The following is a 23927-nucleotide window of genomic DNA, read 5'->3' on the forward strand; positions in this document are numbered from 1 at the left end:
ATCACGGGAGAGAAGGATTAGAAAAGTCCGTGAAGGAGCACTGGGTTTGAAACGCAAAAATCTGGAGTTTAGGAAAAGTAAGCTCAGAGGGGGTTGAAGCAGCTTAAGAAAGAAGGAGAAACCCTTAATAAGAGTGAAAATTCAGTGTCGGGTTACTTGTCGATATTGCGAGGAATACGCCGTTCCTGTAAGGGATTTGTGGTTGTGAAACGCATCCCTTGCTAAAATACCGTTTGATGTTCGTGTCGAAGAGAAAACCAAAGCAATCTTTTTTCCTTTCAAGTCCCGATTTCAAAACAAAAAAACTCCCGCCAAACCAAAACCAAGCAAAAGAAAAAAAAAAAAAAACCAAACCAAACAACAACGCCCCAGAAAAATCCCACTAAATTTCCAACGGCATCTCTGAAGAGTTTTCCTGGAGATATTTGCTTCAAACCTCACAGGCGCAGTACCCCTGTGTTCCCGAGGTCTCCCTGCCCTCCCTTCCCCCTTTTCTGCTGCTTGGATGGTCGGCAATGCCCGGCTAAATAATTGCTAGAATCCGAAAAAAAAAAAAAAAAAAAAAAAAGAAGGAAAAAAAAAAAAGCCGGGAAAATGCGCACCAGCATTCAGGTGCTAACCTACTTATTTGAAAGCAATTTATTTTCCATTTTGCCCGTTTTCCCCCTTTAAAACAGAACGCTGAAAGAAAGAATAAGTGCTTTAACATTTCAGTGTTGTGCTCTGGTAATTACTTTTTCACTTTTCCCCTAAGTTCCAATGTGAAAACCTCACAGGGGGGTCTTTGCTGTAGCAGGGCTACAGTTCCCAATCCCAAGCGCAAGATCTGCAATTACAAACCCATTCGGTGCCCTTCCCTATCATTAATATGCACAAAATCCTGCTGCTAATCTTATAATCTGTTTTGTTTCATCAATTGCTTGCCTAGCACCAGGCGGGAAAGAAAAAGAGAGAAAGAAAAAGAAAGAAAGAGGAGAAGAATAAAGCCGGAAAAGCACGGAGAGCTTCGGAAAGTAAACGGAAAAGCCAAATAAATCGGATTTTATTTTTGATAAAGCAAATATCGTTAAGGTTGTTAAAAGGAAGAGGCATTTTCCGCTGGAGGGGTGGGTGTCAGGGAAATTTAAGGAAAAATCGGAATATATCCAGCAATTTATTTGCATATTCGGTTTCTCCGCGTACGGGTCACGAAGTTCCTTCAGCAGTCAGCTGCGGAGGAGGGAGGGGGCGCGTAAACACCTCGGCAGAGTGTGTTCCCATATTCCCATATTCCCATATTCCCATATTCCCATATTCCCATATTCCCATATTCCCATCCCTTGTGTTTGCCGGGGGGAGGAGGCGCCGAGCGCGGGCGAGCCGTGGGTGCGGGTCCGGGCAGCTCCCGCGGGCTGCTCAGCCTGGCCACTCCGACTTCGGTAAAACAATGAAGACATTCGTGTTTGAAATCGTCCTCACCCTACTCCTCCCTCCCCCCCGCTCCCTCTTCCTGCGCGGAATTAAGGGAATGAAACCATCTACACCACACGCGTCCTATTGAGATTAATGTAAAAATTATGCCCCCCCCCCCCAAAAAAAAAAAAAAAAAAAAAAAGAAAAAAAGCCAACTCACACAAAAAAAAACAACCCCAACAACCCTTATCTCATATGTCTTATTCTCCGTGCCCCGCGCCAGGCCCCGCCGCCGCCTTGCCGTGCACCTGATGATTTATTAACGCAATCTGCGGGGAGAGCGACACGCGTGCCCGGCCACGGCTCGTCCCAGCTCATCTCCTAAGTAATTGTTTCTCATTAGTTCTCATAATGTTTTAGTAGCGCTGCCCGTAATTTAGTCAGCCTGGAATTAATAACGGAGGGTGTCCTGAAACGCGCGGGGATGAGGGGGAGCTGCAATATAAGCAGGTAGTCTTTAATTAATGAGATTAGCCCGGAGGTCCCCGCGCTGTAAGGGATGCCCCGGCAGCGCCTGGGACGGGACCCGGGTGGCGGAGGGGGAGAGGGGGGTCGGCCCTGGCTGCTCATCCCGAGCTCCGCGCAGGGGCTGCGGGGGCTCTCCCGGGGCCGCCCGGCGGAGCAGGACGGGGCTGAGCGGCTCTCCCGCTCCCGCTGCCGCCGCCGCTCTCGCTGCCGCTGCCGGGCCGGCCCCGCCGTTCCCGGGGGAGCCGCGGAGAGGCGCTCCCGCCGCCCCCGCGCTCCCTTCCCTCGCTGCTTCCACGCGGGCCGGATGGTGGGGTTCTCCCTCCCCCCTTTTCCTCTCCCCTTAATTAAACCAAAAATAACCCCAAATAAGTGAAAGCGCTGCTCAGAGACGGAGGGGAAACACACTAAGCGGGGAAACGGGAGGAATAAGGCACTGTGGCTCCATACGTGAAATGGCCATGGAGGCGGTGAGAAATGAAACTAAAAAACAACTGTTTTCTATTTACAATTTTAAATAAACAGAACAGCCTTCCCCGCGGTGTTTGTCTAAGTGCAGCAGCATTGCTGCTGTGTAGGTCATGAAAAGGTTGGTGCATAGTTTAAAACTTCCCATTCTGTTAATTTCTTAAAGAACAGTCGTTCATAGTCTGAGCACAAAAGCTCATGATTTAATGAGGAACAGAAACAAAATCTCTGATTGTTGGTGTTTCAAACTTCATTGGAGTCCTCTGGCAACCACAAGTTGATCCTCTGCAGCTTCAATACCCTTTAGCCCTCCATATAAGAGTACATGCTGAATAGAGGACAATGCCTGGTTGTTATGTTTATTTACCCTTACTACAAGCTGGGTTAACCTCTTCAAAACAGCTTTACTAAGCCCGTTAACCACACAGCCCACATGATCTGTAGCCGTATCCCTAATGTGATGTAAATCTGACTCGAGACCATATGCACAAGTTCTGCTGCATTGTGTCTCCAAAAACTACAAGTTTATTGCCGTCCAACCCTTCCCGGGCTGGACGCTTCCAGGAGGAAACTCTCTGAATAGAGACTGCTTAAAAAAAAGGAGAAGAAAGTCAAGAGCCCTGCATTGTTGGAGCATTATTTTTAATGGCTGTTGCACACTTACAGAAGGCCAGTGTGGGGGGAAAGCAAAGCTCACACAGGGTAAAGATTTTTATCTCAGTTATTTCAACTGGTGCGTAATTATTCGAGGCTTTCTCCTTTCTGCCAGGAGTTCTGCATCAGAGCAGGAAGAAGCACAGAAAGAAATAGAAAGAATTGAATTAGTTTCCATCTGCTCTTTTAACAGATCTCAGGGCTCATGTTTTGCCTTTCTCTTTCCCTGAAGTCATACTCCCACATTTGCAGTAATTACTGTGATGTCACAGATTCGATGAGGTAACTTCATTGAAGGCTATGAGTAGAACATGGGCCATGCAGGAGTGAGCAGTGGTTTGAGTTGGGAATAGTTTTAGCAATTAGCAATTCCAGCAAGCAAACTATGACAGATCTGCAAAATGGAAATTAATTTCTGTTTAAGCCTGACGTCTTTAATTTTACACCCCCCTTCCCCCTCCCCAAAGTATTATAGTCATCTTTTAAAACAGCTACTGGGGCCCCATGGTGAGAGCTTCATTTACCAGCTCATTTTTTCTTGATGGCTGTGGCAAGTGTAACAATATTCTGTGCCTGCTTCAGTAATGGCATGTCGATCATGCTCCCGCGGAAAGTAAATGCTCCCTGGAAAAGAGAGAAGATGAACTTCCTGAGACACCTTTGGAAATTGTAGTTGGCTGTCTTATTCTTTACAAACACATCTGTTTGCCAAGAAACATCATCTGCCTCAGGAATCCTGAAGAAGTTTTAGGAGACAATCTCATCGAGACAGGACAAGTGCATTTAAAGAAATGGGAAGGGCAACAAGCTCTCCAAAGGGGAGGCAAAAAGAGAGAGAAAAGAGAAGCCCAGGGTGCAGCTGGCCTGTTTCAGCCTCTCTAGCTGGCAGACACTGAGGGCCAAGGGCAGTGAGGCCGTGTGTGCCAGCTGGGGAGAGGGACTGGCACACCCCACACCTGGGGGCAGCTCTGTTCCCCACCTCCAGCATCACCATCCAGCATCCAGCCAGGGCTGTGCCACAGGGCCAGTGGGAAACTGCCTGCAGACAGAGGGCAAAGCCAGAAGCTCCCTTTGTCAGCAAACAGCAGTGGGTGTTTGTAGGGGTGCAGGGAAGTTCTCTTGACTCGGGGGTTTGCTGAGGTTGTGCTGCTGCTGCACCTCTCCATTAGGTCTGCTAAAGACAGGCTGGGCCTGCGCCGAGACCCGGAGACTGGGATGAAAGCTGAAATAACCAAGTGGGTGGCACAATAATATTGCCCAAATCTCCTCTGGAGCCAAGGTAAAGCCCACCTGAGCACCACACATGGGGAATTTCCCCAAATGGATGCAGAGCTACTCTGCATGCCTCAGCGGTGGCGATCTGAGAGTCAGGACAGGTTTCAAAAGTCACTTTGTATTCCTAAGAATTTTTTGTTGGTACCATGGTGACAAGTTTAAAACAATTAACTATGAATCACAGTTAAATCTTAAACAGAAGACATTTGCTTTAAATAGTGCCAAACCTGACTTGTTCCCTTAGATGCTTTAATCCCCACGTGTCTCTGAGGTAGGATTTGGAAGATAAAACACTGCATTAAGACATGCTGAAGTTCAACAGACAAAAAACCCCCATCTTATTTGCAATTCTAACAGTAGTTTGACACATTAAAAAAAAAAACCCCAAACAACAAACCCAAAAATCCAAGTACAAATGTGCAATCCCTTCCCTGAAGGATTTACTCAGAGCTGAGCCCCAGCAGTGCACAGGGTGGCTCTGAGAAGCACTGCACACCCTTTTAATGTCCTGTTGCAATTGAAATGGGATCACAGGCTGGCCTTGGGTTTGACAGTGAGCAAGGCTAACCAAGAGCAAGGTACAGTCCACAGCAGCACCCGTGCATGAGCAGTGGGAGAAATGCACAGGAGAACAAACCTTTTTCTGGTTTTCATTTGAGGCTTGATAATTATTAAATAGAGGACTCTAGCAAGTAAAGTGAAAATATAACCCATTTACAAAAATATTTAGGAAATGTGTTGCTCCAGTGGCATATCTAGCTAAACTGAAGCAGCATTAATTACATACCAAATTGTGTTCTGGCATAATTAACACAAAAAATCCACCTTAAACAATAATGTAACATAAATCAATATTCTTGCATGTAAGAGCAGGCTGCATTAAAGCCATTGAAAACATAATAGTAAGAACTATTATTTTATTCAAAGTAGATTTTCCTACTATAATTTCCAATATTTCAGGTAGTTTTGGAGAATGGTACTGGCAGCTACTCAAGGGTTGGTGCTTCAAATTGAATTTTTTTGTTTACTGAGCAAACAGTCAACCCTACCACACCCCAACACCAACATAAATGTTATTATTATTACTACTATTATAATATACTCCTTCTAATTATAGCTACATCTCTGTTGTTTTCAGTTACACTTTAAAAACTTTAAAGAAAATGCAGTCTCAAACTATTAAATTTATTATTGGTTGTGAAAAAAAAATAGGAACTAAGTAAACATTTTATGGCATAGGACGTATTTGAAATAATTCAGATCTATGCAGTGATCACAAACTGCAAGGTACATTTTTTTTTAAGTGTAAGAAAAACATCCTTTACTTGTCCTTTTTTTCCTGTAGGCATTCAGTAATGCCCATTCAGTAACAGCTAATTCAGTAACAAAATAGAATAAAGCTAATTCAGTAACAGCTATTGCTTACAGAAGAAATTTGCATGTGGGATGACAGTCATAAGTAGAAATATGTTGAAGCCTCAAATCATCCTTCCTAGTCCTGTGAAAGGCTGATTTAGGAGTACAGCTATCCTAAGTACCTGCAATGGTTTGCAGAAAGAGATGGGTGCCTAGCAATGTCAGTTCTGATCTCTGGTGGTCCAAACCATGGCTGGGAGGGCCTCAACCCTTCCACTGACTGGATACAGAATGATCTAAAGTCAGATACTTCTGCAGGTACCTAAGCTGTACCATGATCAATCTGGGCCAGAATGTCTTCTTTATAAAGCAAGAATTAATTAAGCAGCATGCTTGTCCTCTCTTCACTGAAGTAATATGTTTAAAAGGAAAACAGGATAATGGTGTGTACATGGACACACAAACACTGAACCACGTGAGAAATACAGTATATTTCCTGCTTGTCGGTGTGCAGCTGTACTTTGGGTTGCTAGGAATTTGAATTCTTGAAGGAAAAAACATGCCTTTTTTTTTTTCCTAACAGCAAAGGGTAACATGAAGTTGGCTTCTCTGCCTGTTCACTCTGAGGCTTATTTTCCCCCTGCTAATTTGCAGTGTTGAGCTAAAGTCCAGAAAAAGAAACTAATTTTAATGCCATTGAATATACCCTATTCACTGACTCTCTTTGCACCCACAGGTTTCAACAGATAGGAAATACCAGTAATTACAGCTTTGTCCCCATGCTCTCTTTTCCAATTCTGCTAGACGAAATTTGCCTCTAGCATTCTTTTGATTTTCTCTCACATGAATATAAAGAAAACAAGACTTTCTATAAACACCATTTGCTTTGATAGCATTAATCTGGGGATTAATTTAGCCATAGATCTAAACTTCGTTTTTGGCTAATTTTCTCAACAATCTCACACTTCCAGTCTGTACTTAGATTTCCAGTAGTTCTGCTATGGGACCAAGGGCCTGCTCTTAAGGAAGCTTGCAGCATGAACAGGAACAATGGCAGGTGGGTAAAGCAGGGCTGGGATTTGCATCCATCCCATTTGGTGGCTGTGGTTCTTGCTCACCATGCAATCATATAAGTCATTCAGAGGGAGCCTTTTCAGAAATATGTAAAGGGACTCTGCCATCAGGCTAATCAAAAGTGTCAGACCTGTCTTGGGAAGAGACAGGCCCTCCAGGTGGAGGCTGATGGAGAAGTGGGGAGGAGAAGCATGCAGGAGGCAGAGCTGCAGATGATGGGCACAGCTTCTGGGTGACAATACCTAGATGCAAATAACTCAGCTGGGATGAGAAGTGGGGAATGGAGGACAACTGTGGCACTCACCAGACAGCAGTCTGGAAGTGCAGCCCTACTGAGGAATGGGCAGATCTGTGGGCCAAAGACAGATTGGTGTGCCCCTGTTTAAAGCGACACAGCACAGATTCTGCTGTGCCTGTTCAGCGCCATCCTCCATGCAGCCACACAGAGAATGTGCTGAAGGCAAAGCCCTGTGAGAAATAGGGTGGCTTTGATCTGCAGTGTTTGGGAGCTGTAAGGGCACTTTGGCTGCTCCACACTGCACAGCTGTGAAGGCAGCACAACACAGCAGAAGGGTTTGTAAATACAAAATGTATCCCTCAGCCTGATGTCTCTACAGCTTGGGCAGGGCAGACTACCAAGGAGGAATCAAGGAAGAAAGTGAATGGGCAACATTCCCTGTTTGGGTCATCATTCAGACTATCTAAAAGTCCTTCCCAACTGAGTGACAAGCAAGGAAAGACTCAAGGTTTTTCCTTCTGGCATGAAGTATTATTCACAGTGACATTTAATGCTCTATTAGGACAGTAGTAACATTTCTGAAAAATAACAGCAATTTATGCAAGATGCAGGCCAGGCTGAGTAAGGCGTTAACAGCTCTACTTTAAATGTCAGTATATCCTAAAGTGCTGTGAGGATTGGAAAAAGAAGATTTAGCAAATATAGAAAACAACTGCAAGTGAATTAAAATTATAGACAGCAGTTAGTGGTTTTGTTGGTGGTGGTTTTTTTTTTGTTGTGGTTTTTTTTTTTTTGTTTGTTTGTTTTGTTTTGTTTTTTTTTCCTCAGAGGTAATGGCAAATTATAATCTTGGAAAAATGGAAATCGACAATGGTCAGCTCCAAGTAATGCAAGGATCCAGCCTACAGGCAAGAGAAGCCATAAGGCATAGCTGACAGAGAACAGTCAGCTTTCCAACTACTTTTCTCAACAGAACATTTTCACAGGTCAGGACATGAAGATACAGGCTTGTGATATAGGAGGGCAAATCAGTTATGCAATAAGAATAACAAATGCAACAAATTTCTAGGTGGTTGTGGAGACACTGAAGAGATGCAGAACCTAACTTTGTAGTATGCAAGCCTGTCAGATTTTATGCTTGTATCATATGAACTTCCTCTTAGATAAATTCAGCCACTCCAGCACAGCTCAGACCTGGCAAAGTTCAACATGTAATTGAAGGTTCTTCTTTGACAACTTAGAATACAACCCTGGCCGCACGCTGCCATGAATCTTGAAGGTGGCTCTTGTTATCTGTATGTCATCCTTAAAGATTTCCTTTATCTATAAGAAATGACATGTATCAAGCCACAGAAAGAGTCTCAGTGTTGGTCTGTCATTTGCCATGGCAAAAGATGAACACATTAATGCAGTGTTTCCTAGAACATGAAGACCTCCTCTTTTTGTGTGTGTCTTTCCTGTATTTGGGAACATTTACCTTGTGAAACTTTTGGGAGTAGTTAAGAGCTTGGAAAATCTGTAAGACCACTTCATAACCAGAGTAATACTGGTTTTTAGTGGCAAGAATGTTTTTACCTTTCTACAAGTTAAATGGACAGGATTCGGGGTCCATTATTTCAGTGTTGTCTAGGGATCAGTATTCTCTGGTGGAACCAGGAGAGGGGAAGAAATGATACAGGAGCTAGTGTTTACCATGGGTGTAATGGAATGGTGTTAAATATGGAACTGTGTTGACTTTGACTACACAGGGGATGGACAGGATTGCAAGTGAGGTACCCTTATGTTTTTCCATAAGATCAGGGAATGTAAAGTTTTATACTTCTTTATCTGTACTGAAACCTTTTTTATGATACACAATGTTACACAGGGTTTTACTCTCACCATATTTTATTTCTTTATGTACTGTTGGATTAAGGAGAGAAATAAGCAGAGTAAAACTATCATGATACAGAACATTCAAGGCATCTCTTAGTAATGTGACACAATGATCTCTGAGTTGTGTATGGAAGTACTTGAGTTAATTAAAGTCAAACAATAATTGTTCTGGGACATGTGGGACAGTGATGAGACGAGCTAGTCCCCTTTGGCTGGCAATACAGAAGAATTAGATGTACTCCTGCACCTGCCAATGCCTGCAGCCTTTTCTTCAGCATTTGCTCTGTGGTTACCTGTGCCTCTAACCACATCCATCCCAATGACTGCAATGAGCTCACTAAGAGTGTTACTGCAGACCCTCAGTTCCTAGACCACTGTAATCTATTAATCACCTGTGTTGGTAGTGAATATCAAGATTGTATGCAAAAGTATGTATGAAAATAAGAAAGGATGTAAATTTTGAAGTACCAAATGACTCTTGTAAATTCCAAAAAGTCTGCTGGCTCCCTGTCCGTTGGCAGACAGGACTCCAAGCACAAGCATTGGCTTTGACATCTCTGCTCTTTCTTTTTGGAACCATTGATGTGGTTCCACTCAATGGTTGTCCAGCCGTTGCTGATAAACCTGTGATTTGATGCCTTGATCTCATCATACATGTAGCCAACAACTTTAACTCCCATGTGACAGTTGCCAGGGTTTTTTCAAAGATATTTATACAGGTTACATTAAGATCGTGGCTTGTCCACAGCAGAAAGAAAAACCCAATTGTCCTGCATCAGATGAAAGAATATAACTAATAGTGCTAGGTTAATTTGTTGTGGGCTGTCCTAGGTCACTGTGTAGAGACAACTGACTCTTCCAAAGCAGCTTACTTTGGGAATCTAGTCAGGGTACTTAGATGGCAGGCTTGAAGGTGCTAGGGGGTCCTGGGAGTAGGTAAGGCTTTGGCATGGGGGACACTCTAGTTAGTTAGGCCAGTGAAAAAAAGGAAAAGCAAGACAAGATAATGTGCCAGGAAACAGCAATATGGACAAGACATCACCTGCTGATGAATTTTGAATTAAGTATGGGTCTAAAATAGGGATTATGTGATGCTTATGAAATGGTCCCAAACCCCTCTTCCACTACTCAGGGGACTACTGACTGTATGACATCTCTCAAGTGAGGGGGGACCCTCAGACTGAGCTCTAGTGTCACACAGTTAGAAACAGTGCCCCACTGGGGGCTGAGGAACTGGGTTTTTTCCAACTACTTTTCTCAACAGTTTTGCAATACTTTCCTTTGCAGACCACATCCCTGCAGAGTGTGTAGCAGTCTGGTTATCCCCTTGTCCTACTGGGCCGTCTTTGGAGGGGATGTGCACCGAGGACATGGGGGAAATGGGCATAAGGGAACCAACAAGGCAGCCACCCTTCTCTCCTCCACCCCCTTGATCATTAGGAGATGTCGTGAGTCAAACAGAGCTCCCTCACTGCTCTGGCAGCACGGGCCAGAGGCTGGTGTGAATACAGCCTTTGTGTAAATCAGTAATTATGTAAGTGCCCTTCCAGCCCCGGTGACCTGTGTTGGCACTTGCAGGCAGTGCCAGGCTAAATTGAAATGAGCAGAAGGGGTGATGCCAGCTGGCCAGGGCAAACCTTGTGTACCTCCTAACCCATACAGACAAATGGCCTCAAGTCCACAGACACAGGAAATCTTTGATCCACAGTTATCTGAGAGACACGAGTTCTTTCCATGGTAATCCAGTGTCTCACCCACTTCTGAAACACAAAGGTCTAGTTAAGACTTATTGGAGACACCAAAACTACAAGGAATAAATGCACTAAAATCTGCTTGGGTCTGAGAACATTGCCTCTGATCCTGTACAATATTAGCTGCTATAAGGCAATAAGAGTTTTGTGTTCTGCAAGCAGGGCAGATTTGGTCTTCTGAGGAGGGAAGGGAGCAGGTGGATGGCAAAGGCTCCCCCTAAAAAGTATGGCATTCATGAAGATAATTCCCCTGGGATTAATGAAAACACACGTTGTTTGAGTGACTCCCTGCAGAGGAAATTTGGAAGTCTTTGCTTTGGGGCTTAAAAAGAACGCTTGGATTTGCTTACAGGTAATGAACAAAGGAGAAGAGGAGCCTGGTCACAGCAAATGGCGTTGGGTCTGTGCCTGGGGGAGGAGTGATTATCCTCAGTACAAAGGAATGATTTCTCTTGAAACAGAAGGTTGAGACCATATTTTTGGGGAAGTCAAGAGCTAACAGCTGTGATGGTGCTGAATGCAGGTTTAATTAATTTTTTTTTCTTCTGCAAGTTGTAGCCAAAGAGCTGTCATAAAGAGCTGGGTCATGATTCTACCTTCTCATAATGAACTTCCAAAGGTTAGTGAGCTGCTAGGAGGTGTTCAGTGAAATCTGGGTCAACTGAGAGTATGTTCCAGGCTGTGACAAGATAATGTCTCTCTCTCTTCTCTGCTCAGGCCTGTCCTGCCCTCAGTCACACATAACCCTGGCTTTCTTTAAGTGTCTTTGCAGTAGGTAGGAATGCCCAAAAAACCAGTGCAGTCACATATGACAAACTGAAGACTTCACAGGGTGTGAGCTGTATGGACAAAGCTTTTTGGGCCACATATTTCCATAGCCTCTTCCCTTGGACCTTTTCACATTCACCCCTTTTCTGTAACAACATTATGGGTGGAAAAACACTTGTGCACAAAATCTTTGTGGAAAAAGAAGTGATCCCTGAAAAGGTTTGTCAAAGATATCTTCTTGGCAAGAGGAGATGCTCAGTGGGTCTCTGATCTGTTGAAGCGTGCATAGAGAGGGAATTTTGCAAAGTATCATCACCATTAAGTTTCCGTAGCCTTTTTGCTGATATGTAGAAAGCATTAGAAATCACTACCTTTTGTTTCTTTTTGCCAGTGCAATCTTCCACTGGAGTAGTAGTAGTCAGTGAGTTCAGAGGATAAATCAGTTTGTAAAGCCAGAAGCAGGCCTGTTTGTTTGAGATAGGCTTCTGCCTCTAGGAGCAGATGGAAGGACACAAAAGGTCAAGAAAGAAAGAGCAACAACCACATGAAATAGAGATTGATTTTTGCCTCAAATAACTCCTGAGCAGCAGTGCAAGAACTCTGACAGAAGAAACCCTTTCTAAAGCTCAACAGGTAGAAAGGACTTTGTGATCCTTCAAGTCCACAGTGGGGCAGGAAAGATGAAGAACAAGGACCTACAAGGTCCTTCATTTCTTCTCCACCTGGCAGTACTGTTTCCAGCCCATATATAAGGGTTTTGCCCTGCTGGGTGAGCCAGACAAGCTGTTTTTCCATCTTACAGTCCCCCAAGCTCCCTGAACCACCAGGGACAGCCCTTTCAGCTGGGGTAGGCCTGGGGATGCTGCTTGGTCCAGCGCCAGAAACTCCTCAGGCCACCAAAGTCTCTCCCTCTGCCTGAGCAAAAAATCTATTTAACATCCCTGAATGAAAGGCAGATAGGAGGGTTTTTTATTGCTGTCTTTGCATTTTCTTTAGTTACCTTCTTATTGTGGTTGCTGCCTTCCTGTGTTCTCCTCTAGAGCAGGAAGGAAAAAAACTAAAGAAGCAGAGGAAAGTTCTAGAAATCAGGAATACCCTCCACTGGTTTTCATTCTCTGTCTCATACTGTATTGGGAACGGAAGAATCCTAGAGAGCACACTTGCTGCTGCCAAGCAAATCTTTATTTTATAGCACAAAAGCAGCTTCCTGGACAAACAGCCTATCCAACCATGCATTTTTTTCTCCCTAGTGAGCATCATGGTTATTATATGGAAAAGTGAAAAGAAACTCATATTAAGACTTTAGGATCCTCAGATGACCTTCATTTAGTAATTTGGAATTAACTTGAGGTTTATAGTCATGGAAGCAATTTGTTAAATATAAACTAGAAAATGCAATCTGAAAGTAAATGACTACAGGGCATAGACAGCATTTGATACTGAAGGGAAAGGTAGGTGTAAAATACAATGGAGTTGAGGAAAATAATAATAGTGAGTCTTGTTCTGCCCACAAGCATGGAATTGCCTATATTTTTGTATTCTGTGTTTTTTCTAATTTCAGATTCATTTTCTGAATAGGATTGAACAGCCATTTTTTACTGTGATTCTCTATTTCAACTGACAGAGCTTTTGCAGACAGCCACTCCAGGTCCCTGGAAAAGCTGGCTAGCACAGAGAGGAGTGAAAAGGCAGCAAGACTGCTGCTACTTAAATTAACTGAAACAATATTTTGGCCGTACAGGCTTCTGAATTCCCTCAGTAAGGCTTAAAAAGAGCCATCTGGTCAGAACATTACCTCTCTAGTTAGAGCCTGCTTTGGAAATTGAAATGAGGCTCATGAGCACTCGTTAATGCTTTTTAAACAGGGATTTTGGAGGTGGGTAGCTGCCTTGGTGTGTTGCTCGGTGCAGAGCAGGTTTTGGCACGATGGTGGGCAGGTGTCTGCAGCGTTGGGTGTCTTCCCACTCCATGCTCATAGCAAAGCAGTGCCTGCACTGGGAATGTGCCGACACAGCACGGCCCTTCCAAAAGCAGCTCATCCTGCGTTTATCTCCTCGAGCCGACAAGGATGGGGGAGTCGTGCCTTGCTGAGGAGGAGCCCAGGGAGCTGCCATCCTCTGCAGGGCCCGTGTCCCCTGGGACAGGAGCAGCTGCCCCCTCCAGGGCTACCTCCGGGTGGAAAGGCTATGGAGGGGCACAGATCCATCCTGCTCCCGGTGAAACTTGTCCCCGCGGGAAACAGCAATGTGCCATCCGAGTCCTTCTCCCTCTGTGTTTTGGACACGGGTCTTTAATGAGTGGAGGAAAACAGATTAAGAGCCACTGAATGCCTGCTGGGGAGTGGAAAGGGCGGAAGCTGGCAAGAAAATGGTTTTGTATGAGTTTCTGCCCTGCTTAGAAGCTTTTGCAGCCCCGTGTAGTAAAATCTGTCTCCTTTTCTCCCCACCTGGCATAACTCCCTCAGGACTGATTGCACCAATGTAGGAACCAGTATAGCACAAGCAATTAGCTAATACAGCCCCTTCTGCTCTATTATAGAGGTTCAAAATCCACCCCAGATGGATCTTTTTAAGAGAAAGGCCTTCAACCATGACACAAAACACATTTATAAAGCATTTTTCAAATACTGAAAGTGTATAGGGAAATTTTGAGTACTAATATGAGCTCTCTCCATCTCAGTTTTGACATTAAAATTTCATTTGGCCATTTTTTAAAAAGACAAACAACATAACCATGGTCCATGCTTAAATCCCTCTAGCACTCTTCATCTTTGCATAGAGATGCACCTGCGCCTAGACTTCTTAAGGCTGGTGCTCCTTAAAGGTGGCAATTTATCACAAATTCCTGAATCCCCTACTCTGCAGAGAAAGGAATACACATTGTCTAATTAACATAAGGGACAGAACATGCCCTGTGCTCTCAGAGGGAGGGCTGACAGTGCTGCAGCCCTGCACACACAGAGGTATCCTGTGCTGCCACTGCCACCCTGGGATGGGATCCAGCTTGGTTGGTGGCACCTCAAAACTCAGCAGTCTGTCCTGGGCAAGGGCAGTGGGGGCCTGGGCTGCTCCCTCATTCCCAGCTCTACATAAAGCCCTGAGATATAATGCCCTGTAAGGTGCAAGATAATCCCTGGGGATTGATGGGGTTTAATACAGCCCCATGCCAGAGGGATGCTCCTGTGCATCCCTTCCAAGAGGCATCCCTTGGACATGGTCCCACTTTCCTGGCAGCCACGGGCTGCATTGAGAAAGGGTGGATCCCACTTGGCTGGGGAGCCCTCCTGGGGTCAATGGAACAGCCAGGAAGGCGAAGAAAGTCAGGGCAGACCTCCCTGTAAGGCAGTGGGAGCTGGAGCTGGCTGAAGCACGAGGGCGCATCGTCTCTAAGATACAGTGGCTTGGGGTAGCTTTTCCTAAACAAAGAGCATTATAAGAGAGCCACTGCTGGAAATTTCCATTCCTTTGTTGGGTTGATGCTGTGTAAATAAATGCATTCCTAAGCTTTTTCATAATCCTGGAAAGGGCCGTAAATGAAACTGTATAGTTTGCCAAATCACTGGAGTTCATATATATTATTCCTCAGCTGCTGGGTACACGATATACAATGGCGCAGAATATAATGCAAGAAACATATGCTAAAGGTCTTCTTAGAAGCATTCTGTGCATTTGTATGTGGCATGTACAAATATTGATTTTGATTTGCTCTATGAGATTTAAATATTCAACCTATAATACAACTTGGATTTGTGGTATACTTACCTTAACTCTAAATAATCCTTACCTGACAGGTGACCTTAGCAGCAGCATTCAGTTATTCCCTAGTTTAATCTGTGGGTGCTTTGAAAGCATTTGTAAATTAGTATGTGAGATAAATGTGTAATCAACCTTTTTCTTTATTCTTCTGCTTTTTCTTATATTTGAATTTTATTTAAAAGTAAGGTAATTTGGGAAGATTAAATTCCAATAATGATACTGTGCCTGGTGTACTTACACTTTGAATGGCTTAAAAATGCATTTTCAATGTTTTTAATGTCTTATATTTTTGTCATATATAAACACTAACCACTTCTAGAAGAGATACAGTCCTGTATCCAGGGTACTGGTAATGTAAACTCAGGAGTTACCTAACTAGTAAAGATTGTTATGTCCTCATTGTTAGAAATCAGATATTTTTCTTAAAATAGGCTAATAACTTCTCCCACTAACTCTACTCCCTCAGATTCAGTTTATCTGTATTTATAAGATCACTTCCCTGTTTAACGTAGTACAAATGCTTTAGAAATTTCTAACAGAAACTGTTCTTTAGACTACTGGAATTATGCTTAACAATCTGCTTTTTATTTTTGAGCACACCGACATCTATCTTATATTTAGACTTTCTGACAGCTACACCTGCTTTCTTCAGGATGAATATTCTAATTTTGAAAATCATATCCCCTAGTAATGCAGTTCTACTGGAAAAATATTGAAATGACCTGGAAAGAACACTTTTCTTTTTTAGCATGTTTCAGTTTTAGTTCTCAAAGTTTTAGACAAAAGAGAACACTTAATAAACAGTTGAATAAAATACAAAATGTACTTTTTCAACATTTGTTTCTACTTGTCCAAAATACAACATTACCATTTATTTCCTGGACATGCCATTTTTAAATTGGATTAGAAATGTAAAAAAAGCCCCACAAGCAAAACAACCTAGAAACCAAACCAAAGCAACCCCTCAAACAGGACTATCTCCATAAGGCAAGCCCAAATACTCCTGGCTAGCCTGTTAGCTCTCTAATTTCCTTCTGTTTGGACATTGCCACAGCATCTCTAATTCCACAGTGCTCATCTGAGATCCTAATTTTTCCTGACCTCAGTACTCACATTTGGGGGCTCCTATGTCAAAGCTTTTCAGCGTCCAGGATGAAGCAGCCTGGTTCAGCCTTCTTTCAAAAGAAGATTATTATGGTAATTGTAGGTCTCAAATCAGAATAGATTATAAAAGCTTATTACTGTATTTTAATGTAAAATATTGTTAACTAAAGGCATCAAACTTTAAACTACATTAATAGCAAACTATGATCCCAGAGACTGCAGACCAGTAACTTATCTACCACACAAACAGCTGCACAAATCCCTCACATTTATTTTTTCCAGGCTTTCAACTTTGATTAATAACATGGTAAAACCATGCAAGTCTCAACCATATTAACCACAGCTATATTTTTAGTCCTACCGACATGAACACTTTAATATAATAAAAGGGAAAGGAAAACAGAAGAGGTGTTTCATTAGGACAGGAGGATTACTGAAACCGCTGTGTGGAGCATTTGCCAGGAGGTGGTAGGGGAAGAGTTATTACTCACATTTTAGCATGTCGTTAGGATGTGGAGAAAGAGGATCCCTCTGTGAGATATGTTTGCTTTGGAAAAAAAATTAAGTAATCAGACTGTCCAAGCTCTTCTCACTGACACAGTCATAACAGCAAATTAGAAACTCAGTTAATGAGTTTCCAGCATTACATGGAAAGCTATTTTTCCAATTTTGTTATAAAATTCAGTAATACGACAGTGCTGCGAGATCCAGAAGTTCACATATTAACCTGCCAGTCCTTTTTATTGATAGATGGCTGTGTGCAAAAAATATATAAAACACGCAACCTGGTTGGTTAAAAAAATAGCCTGCACCACAAACCCTCAGCAAATTTGCTCTTGCAGCTGATTATAGAAGCTTATAACATATTTTAAAAGCATTAATGAAGAGGAAAAAAAATTCCCCAAACCCAAATAAACTCCCCCTGAATGGCTGATATAAACAAAAAACCTCAGCATTATGTCAGTAAATAGCAGTTTCAAAAGAAATTAAAGACTAATGCTTGCCTAACATTAAATTATTCAATATTTAACATTTTTGGCTTAATGATTGTATGATACTGGCACTAGAGTTAAATTTGGTCGAGTCTCCTAGTCGACTACTCATATGACAGAGGTGCTCCTTAAATGAGTTTCTGACACTAAATTCCACTGAATGAATAGTATTAAGCACATAATAAAAAATATTTGGCTGAGTAAGTTGTTTGACTTTTTTTCTTGCTGCATGTACCTGCCTACACATTTGCACCAGCAGTATGTTTGTAACGATGCCTTTTGTGAGGGAGCCAAGCCCTGTAAATTGGAATAATGGGCAAAACCAGTCGCATATTTTTTTATTTCTATATTGCTTGCATGAAGAGAGCTACATTTCAAAACTGAGGTGGAGAGAACAAAGAGATCCAGGCACACAGCATCCTAATAGGGACCCTGAAATCACTGCTCTGGACAGCACCCAAAAAGCATAGTCATGGCAGTGCTGGACACAGCCAGGTACCACAAAGGGGATGCAATAGCCCAGCAAGGAGAAGGGCAGAGCAATAGCAAATACCTTGTCACACTTTTACTCTGAGAAGAAAGCATAATATCTGTTTTGACCTTTGCAGCAATTTTAATGCACGACATCCATAGCATCAGAAATGCAGGGGAACAGGGAAGGCAGACATCCCAATTTTTTCTAATCCACTAGAAAGTGGAAAAAATGTGCAGAAAGCATTTATATGGCACCAGTGAAATGAGACCCCATGCACAGTCTTATAGGTGAACTTCTCGACCAGAGGGATTTGTCTCCTACTTGAATGCCACACAAGCTAGTGTGAACCATTCCCACTCATCTGCACTCCCCATTCTGACATTGGGACTTTCCTTTTTAACTAGCCCAGGCTTGGCTAAGACTAAGATAAACGTGTTTGGCTGCAACTTTTTTTTTCTTTCAAAAAGAGGCAAACTGGATTATAGCAAATAACCTTTAAGATAATTAACTGACAATGCTGCAACTAGCATAAAATCTTCCTTCAGGCGACCCCTAATTTAAGTATTACTGGCACAAAGTGGAGACAGATTGTGCATCACCACCGCAATATTTACATAGCAGAAACCCACAGAGCAGGAAACGTGAGACTCAATGATGCACTAAATTAGGAACAATCATATTCTAGTGTTAATTTGCTTTCTCCTCTATCCAAAATCCAGGTCCAGCAATTGGTACAAATGCACATAAAACATTTCCATTTTTAGTGATTAAGAACCACAATCTGAAAGCAGTTTCACTCAAAAGTACATTCAATTACTACTGGGCATATTTGAGGGATCAAACCCCCAAAAGTGAAATAGGTCTACCAATGCAGAGATTTTTTTTAGAAACCAAAGGCTTCCTAATACATTTATTTCTTTCCATAAATGATGTCTGTGCAAGCAGTCTGAGTCCTCTGCCAGGCTACCTGACTTGGGTTGCAAATATTTTCCTCTGACAGTAACACTGTGATTATGCAGCGTAATGGAGAAGCAGTTTTAATTCTCCGAACCTGTAGATACTTGCAGGTACTCAAAAGGCTGCATAATCACAGAATTACAGTTAAAATGGGGAGGAAGGAAAAGATAGCCATTCTATTTCTAAATATATTGGTAAGTGACACATTTATAATATCCACTATCCAGAGACAGATTTCACAAGCAATACTCTCAGTTACAGCACTTCGTAAGATAAAAGCAAAGAGCCATCACCGACCTTTCTAATAGAATCTTAAATATTATTCAAATTTGGTTCCACTATGGCATATTAGCAAAATATTTACCTTGCCTAATCGCTGATGTTCTTCAAAAGCAGAAATCAGTTCTTGCGCCCACTTTATTTTTTCCGGGCTCGGAGAGAACTGTTCCTGGACAACAGCAATTTGGTTGGGGTGAATCACCTGCTTACCTACAAAGAAGATTAATAACACCAGAATCATGCATCGACAAACAGATGTTCAAGCAAAATGTTCCAACCACCTGAGGCTCTCATATGCCTTGCAGACTTTCTTGCTCTCTAACTAATTATTTTACTTGGTTTATTTTATTTTTAAAACTGGAAAACAGGCAGATAGCTTTTTGGCAGATTATTTTAAAAGCAAGAATACCTTGTGCTATGCTTGCATTTAGTATAGTTTGAAGGAACCCAAGATTCTTTCTCCTCCCTCCCCATTTTGATCTATACATCTTCCCTCAGGAATTTCAGGTGCAGTTGCTTGTCTTGGGCAATCAATAACAATTAACTGTAATGCATCTCTGAATTTGACTATGTAAATAACAGCTCCAGCCACTCTTAAATAAGTTGTATTAAAGTGTGTTCAGAAAATGAGATCTGAAGAAGATGGCAAGAGATCTGTCGGGCTGAAAAGTTTCCAGTACCCTAAGGATCATTCCCTAAATTCTCAGTATTGGCTTATAATCATATAATCCCCAATGTTGTTTAAACTGTTGTTGCTGCAATTATTGGTAGTTGCAGGTAGGCTGCAATATTTATTTAGTCACTGGTATAGCAAACAACCACCAGCAGTGCCCTGAGGCTTTATGAAACAGTTTTTTTAATCCTTTCTTGTATAAACATAAGTTAAGAAAATAAAAATAGATGTTGTCTTTTTCACTAGAGATTTTCAAACGTGAATAGACAGCCACATAATCCCTTTTAATCTGTGATTGAATTTAGCCACCTTAAAACAAATACATGTCTAATTTGTTTGACACTTTAAAAAGTGCGGCGTTTGGCGTTATTAGTTCATTTCTATGGGAATTTCACAGACCGGTGGGATCTCCGTGGTTTGCTTTTAAGGTGCCCTAATAAAGGGAGGCTACCGTAACTCCCAGCTTCCTTCGGAGGAAAGGACTCTCCTCGGTGCCAGAAAACAAAACTAGTTAGAGGGGTGAGCCTGATGCTGCAAAGCTGCCAGCAAGTGAGCAGTGCCCTGCAGACCGAGGCTCCCACAGCCCCGCCGCTGCTGCCGCAGCCTCTTGTGCCAGCGAGATTTTTGCACTTTGCCAGGACACGTTGGAAGTGTCAGGAGCCAAGGAAGTTCCCTGCACAACGGGGTCTGCTCCCCTGTCCTTACTGCCATTAAGGCAGCTGCACTTTAGGAACCAGCCCATCACTGCATCTGAGAAGTCTCACGCCTGAGCGCAGGAATGCACCTATTTCCCAAGAAATAACACTGCAAAAATCCCTGGATTACTTTCATCAGGCTGCAGTGGGTCTGAGTGATAACCTGGAGTACAAAGAAACTCTACTTAATTAAATGAGCAAAGAAATAGTAGTGCCGCAGTGTTGCTACGTTCCTTTGCTAAAATGCCACAAGTAGCTCAAATTTACTTCTTCTTGAACAATGTTTGGTTTATGATTTTACAGGCATGCAAATATTAGTTTGAAATTTCAATAACACAACTATTTTTAAAATACCTTAAATACTGGTAAAAATTTAAACCCCATTAGGAACCATAATTTTTGAAAGAAATGGCACAAATAATATTTTTAAACTAATATGCTTTATCTTAAGTTTACCCAGAAGTTTTTCAGTTATTTTAATAAAATGTCATAATTAATAAGCTGATGATGTTCCTTATTTGTAATACAACAAATTCTCCATAGCTAAACCATTAATTCCAAAATTGAAGTGTGTACAACAATTTCTCAAAAAAACCTAAAGAGCTTAATTATTTAAAAAAAATGTTGAGTATATTTTAAATAATATTTGAAGTCAATCTCTAATTATAACAAAATTGAAATTTGTATTAAAAATAAACATATATGACTTTTTAAAAGTGTAAAACATTTCTGTAAAAAGACTTGCTTTTGATAAAGATACCTACATTAGTAAGCTATGCTTTTAATCATTAAAACACTACTAAACAATTTAGGAAGAATATAATTGAGCTTTTGATTTAGAGCACTTGGTTGATTTTTGTCACAGACTACCTATCCAAATAACTGTATTACAGACATAATGCCATGCAGGAACGAAGTAAATATTTTAAACAGAATTGTTGTTATTGACAAGTTATGGAGAGAGTGCAAAATTGGAAGACATTAAAATTTATGACCACGAAATCCTTTTTACAGTACCACTTGATATATTGTGTTTTAAATCAATACTTGTCAAGTCTTTTAGGTAACTGTATGATGGTGTCATTTTAGTCTCCTACAAAAGACTGAAAGGAGAGGACACCTAGACTGTTTCGTATTTGTATCTGCTCTCTCAGCATGTAGCACTGGAATTTTTATAATGACTAAGTCAGCTGTTAAAGCTTATGGCAAGGTTTACCTAATTTTTTACACAAACATTCCTAAAAACTATGCCCATTATATAGGCAACACACTGATTTAAAGTCCACAGGTAACGCTAGTGTAAAACATCTTGATGGATGCCTATTTATAGAAACATAAATTTTTAAATAAATATAAATATTAAAGGACTATTAATTTGGATGGATTACATTTGAAAACATTTGATTTTATGTTTATACACTCACTGAAGGAAAATCAGGCTGATTTAAAGATAATTGGAAAAGAAAACTTGGCTGCAATAAGCAGTGAGTTTTGCAATAATATTTAAATACCTGGTAAATTCTTCATTGTATTATTTTGCTTGTTTAATTTTGAGGGAAGCTATTTGATTACATTAAGGGCAATTTTACTGGCCAAATATGGGGACATCTAAGGACATACAGCTTAGCTAAATATTTTGGATTTGCATTGCTTTTGAGGGTGGTGAGTTCAGCCCTGTTCATGCAAATTAGTGAGTGTTCTCCAGCTATGAAAGCAATTTGCAAGACTCAGTTAATTTCAGTTCTGTTGATTTCAATAATTTTGATTCTTTATTAAAAAAGTAGCAGGGCGGGACCTTATCTTTAAAAATTAGAAGAATTGCACATTTTGAATTTGTTATTAGGTTGATATTTCAATATTTTTACATTATCAGAGGACTGTCAGTGGCAAATACAATGTGCATACTTCTGCTTTATACAAGGTCATGGATTAAGCTAAGGCCGATTTGTAATTTTCTGTGATGAATGTGAAATTGGAAATGTTAAAATGTTTCACTTATACAGATTTGGAAAAAACACTTGCATAGATTTGAAAAAACATGATTTTGCTATCAGTTTTGAAATTAGATTTTATTTCAATCAAAAGAAGCAGGAAAGATTATAAAAATATTAGATAAACTGAGAGCAAAAAGCCAAAGAACAAGTGAAATATTTTAGATTGACCTAAAATATTTTTTTCTTTTTTCATAGGAAAAGGAAAAATGCTGTTTTGTTTTAGCTCAAACAGATTTTAATTTTTTCCCCCACCAAATCAGTAGAGTCAGTATTGACCCATCTCTAATTACAGTTGGACTGATTGTCAGGTTGTTTGCTGAATTTTGGAAATGTGTCGATGATAGCTGCAGAAAGGCAGGAGGCAAAGGGCAGGTGCAGTGAGAGCACCTTAATAAAATCTGTAGTTTTCACAGACCCTTACTCCTTGTATGGAAAGGCAAGTATGACACACGCACAGCCAAGATAGAAAGTAATTTTACACCCTAAATTGCTGTGTGACCTTTTTATTTGTCTTCTGTCTGGACCCTGTTCTAAGGTCAGGCAACTTCCACCATAAAGTCACTGGAGTCCAAATCACCATCAGCATTGGTTATGCTGCACATTTCTAAATTTCCTAAACTCACAGCCTCAGTTAAGCATTTAAATGTGCATTAAGCATTCAAAAAGAGTGCTCTCAAAGGGTCTAGGCACCTGCAACTCCATCTTCTGTCAACAGGAGGTTCAGATGTTTATGTTGTTTCAAAAATGAAGCCCTTCCTTAAGCTAGGAAATATTGGTTGAGACTAGGTAGCCGTCAGCAGGTGCTACCATTCAGCAGCTCTATTATTTTCCCAACTTCAAAGGCAGCCGAGGGACGGGTGGAAGTCCACATGGCCGTGGATAATGTAGCTGTGAGGAGCTAACCATTTCACCTCCAAAACAAGACTTGGGTTTGCAAATGTCAAAGCTCAACAGACAGTAAAGCAGAGTTTGTGCTGAAAAGCATTGATTGCTATTCTTTACTGGTATGCCAAGGTCACTTAAAATTGCACTTATCTTTTTGTTTGGTGCTTTAAGATATTATATACAGCTAACTGTAAAACCAGGGTTTGCTAGGTGGCATTGCTAGGACCCATGCTTTTGGTAACAGAAGCCTAAGGGATATTCTCATATGTGTATCCTGGATAGTGGTCAGAGAAAAATAATGTGGTGTTCATCCTGTGTGTTAGAATTCTCTCATGCATGTGTCAAATGGCTGCTTACTATTGCAGACCCCAGTCTTTGGTGGCTGCACTGTCCCAACGAGGTGTCTGAGTGACCTGGTACACCAATCACAGGGTGACAGGCTGCATTACAAGACTGTGGGGCAAGGAGCCTGCTGCTCTTGTTGTCTGCCCATACCCATAGGTGTCACCAGCACTTACTAGGGAGAAAGCCAGGAGCTGACAAACAAACCAAAGAAAACAATAAGAAAACAACTTTCCTCTAGCAGCTAGCATATGAGATTTATGAGATTTACTCCTCTTCTTTTTTTTTTTTTTTTTTCCCCTAAAAAGTGTTTTTAAACTGCTGCTGTTGTTCAAACAAAGAGAAAGGGCTCCAGTTGTGGAGGAGCCATGGCAGAGTACAGTACTGCCTTTCCCGTGCT

General features: G+C 41.6%; 1 protein-coding gene and 1 long non-coding RNA gene across 4 annotated transcripts in view; one reads left to right on the forward strand and one right to left on the reverse strand.

Moving 5' to 3' along the window:
• LOC139591812 (uncharacterized) overlaps positions 1-23927 on the forward strand; it is a 74313-nt gene that overhangs the window by 24645 nt on the left and 25741 nt on the right. The window lies entirely within an intron of this gene.
• Positions 3011-23927, reverse strand: part of CLYBL (citramalyl-CoA lyase) — a 166950-nt gene continuing 146033 nt past the window's right edge. Inside the window, exons 7-9 of one of the 2 annotated variants that reach the window (XM_071430907.1) lie at positions 19024-19148; positions 3564-3663; positions 3011-3159 (exon numbers count right to left, since the gene is read on the reverse strand). In XM_071430907.1, the coding sequence (XP_071287008.1) occupies positions 3568-3663; positions 19024-19148 (221 nt within the window). In that variant the 3' untranslated portion in view covers positions 3011-3159; positions 3564-3567. Of the gene's footprint in view, positions 3434-3563; positions 3664-19023; positions 19149-23927 lie in introns of both variants that reach the window. The other variant, XM_071430908.1, reaches the window with a different exon arrangement.

Source organism: Agelaius tricolor, unplaced genomic scaffold, assembly GCF_023055355.1.
Source record: "Agelaius tricolor isolate 1412-34295 unplaced genomic scaffold, bAgeTri1.0.p SCAF_7, whole genome shotgun sequence".
NCBI lineage: Eukaryota > Metazoa > Chordata > Aves > Passeriformes > Icteridae > Agelaius > Agelaius tricolor.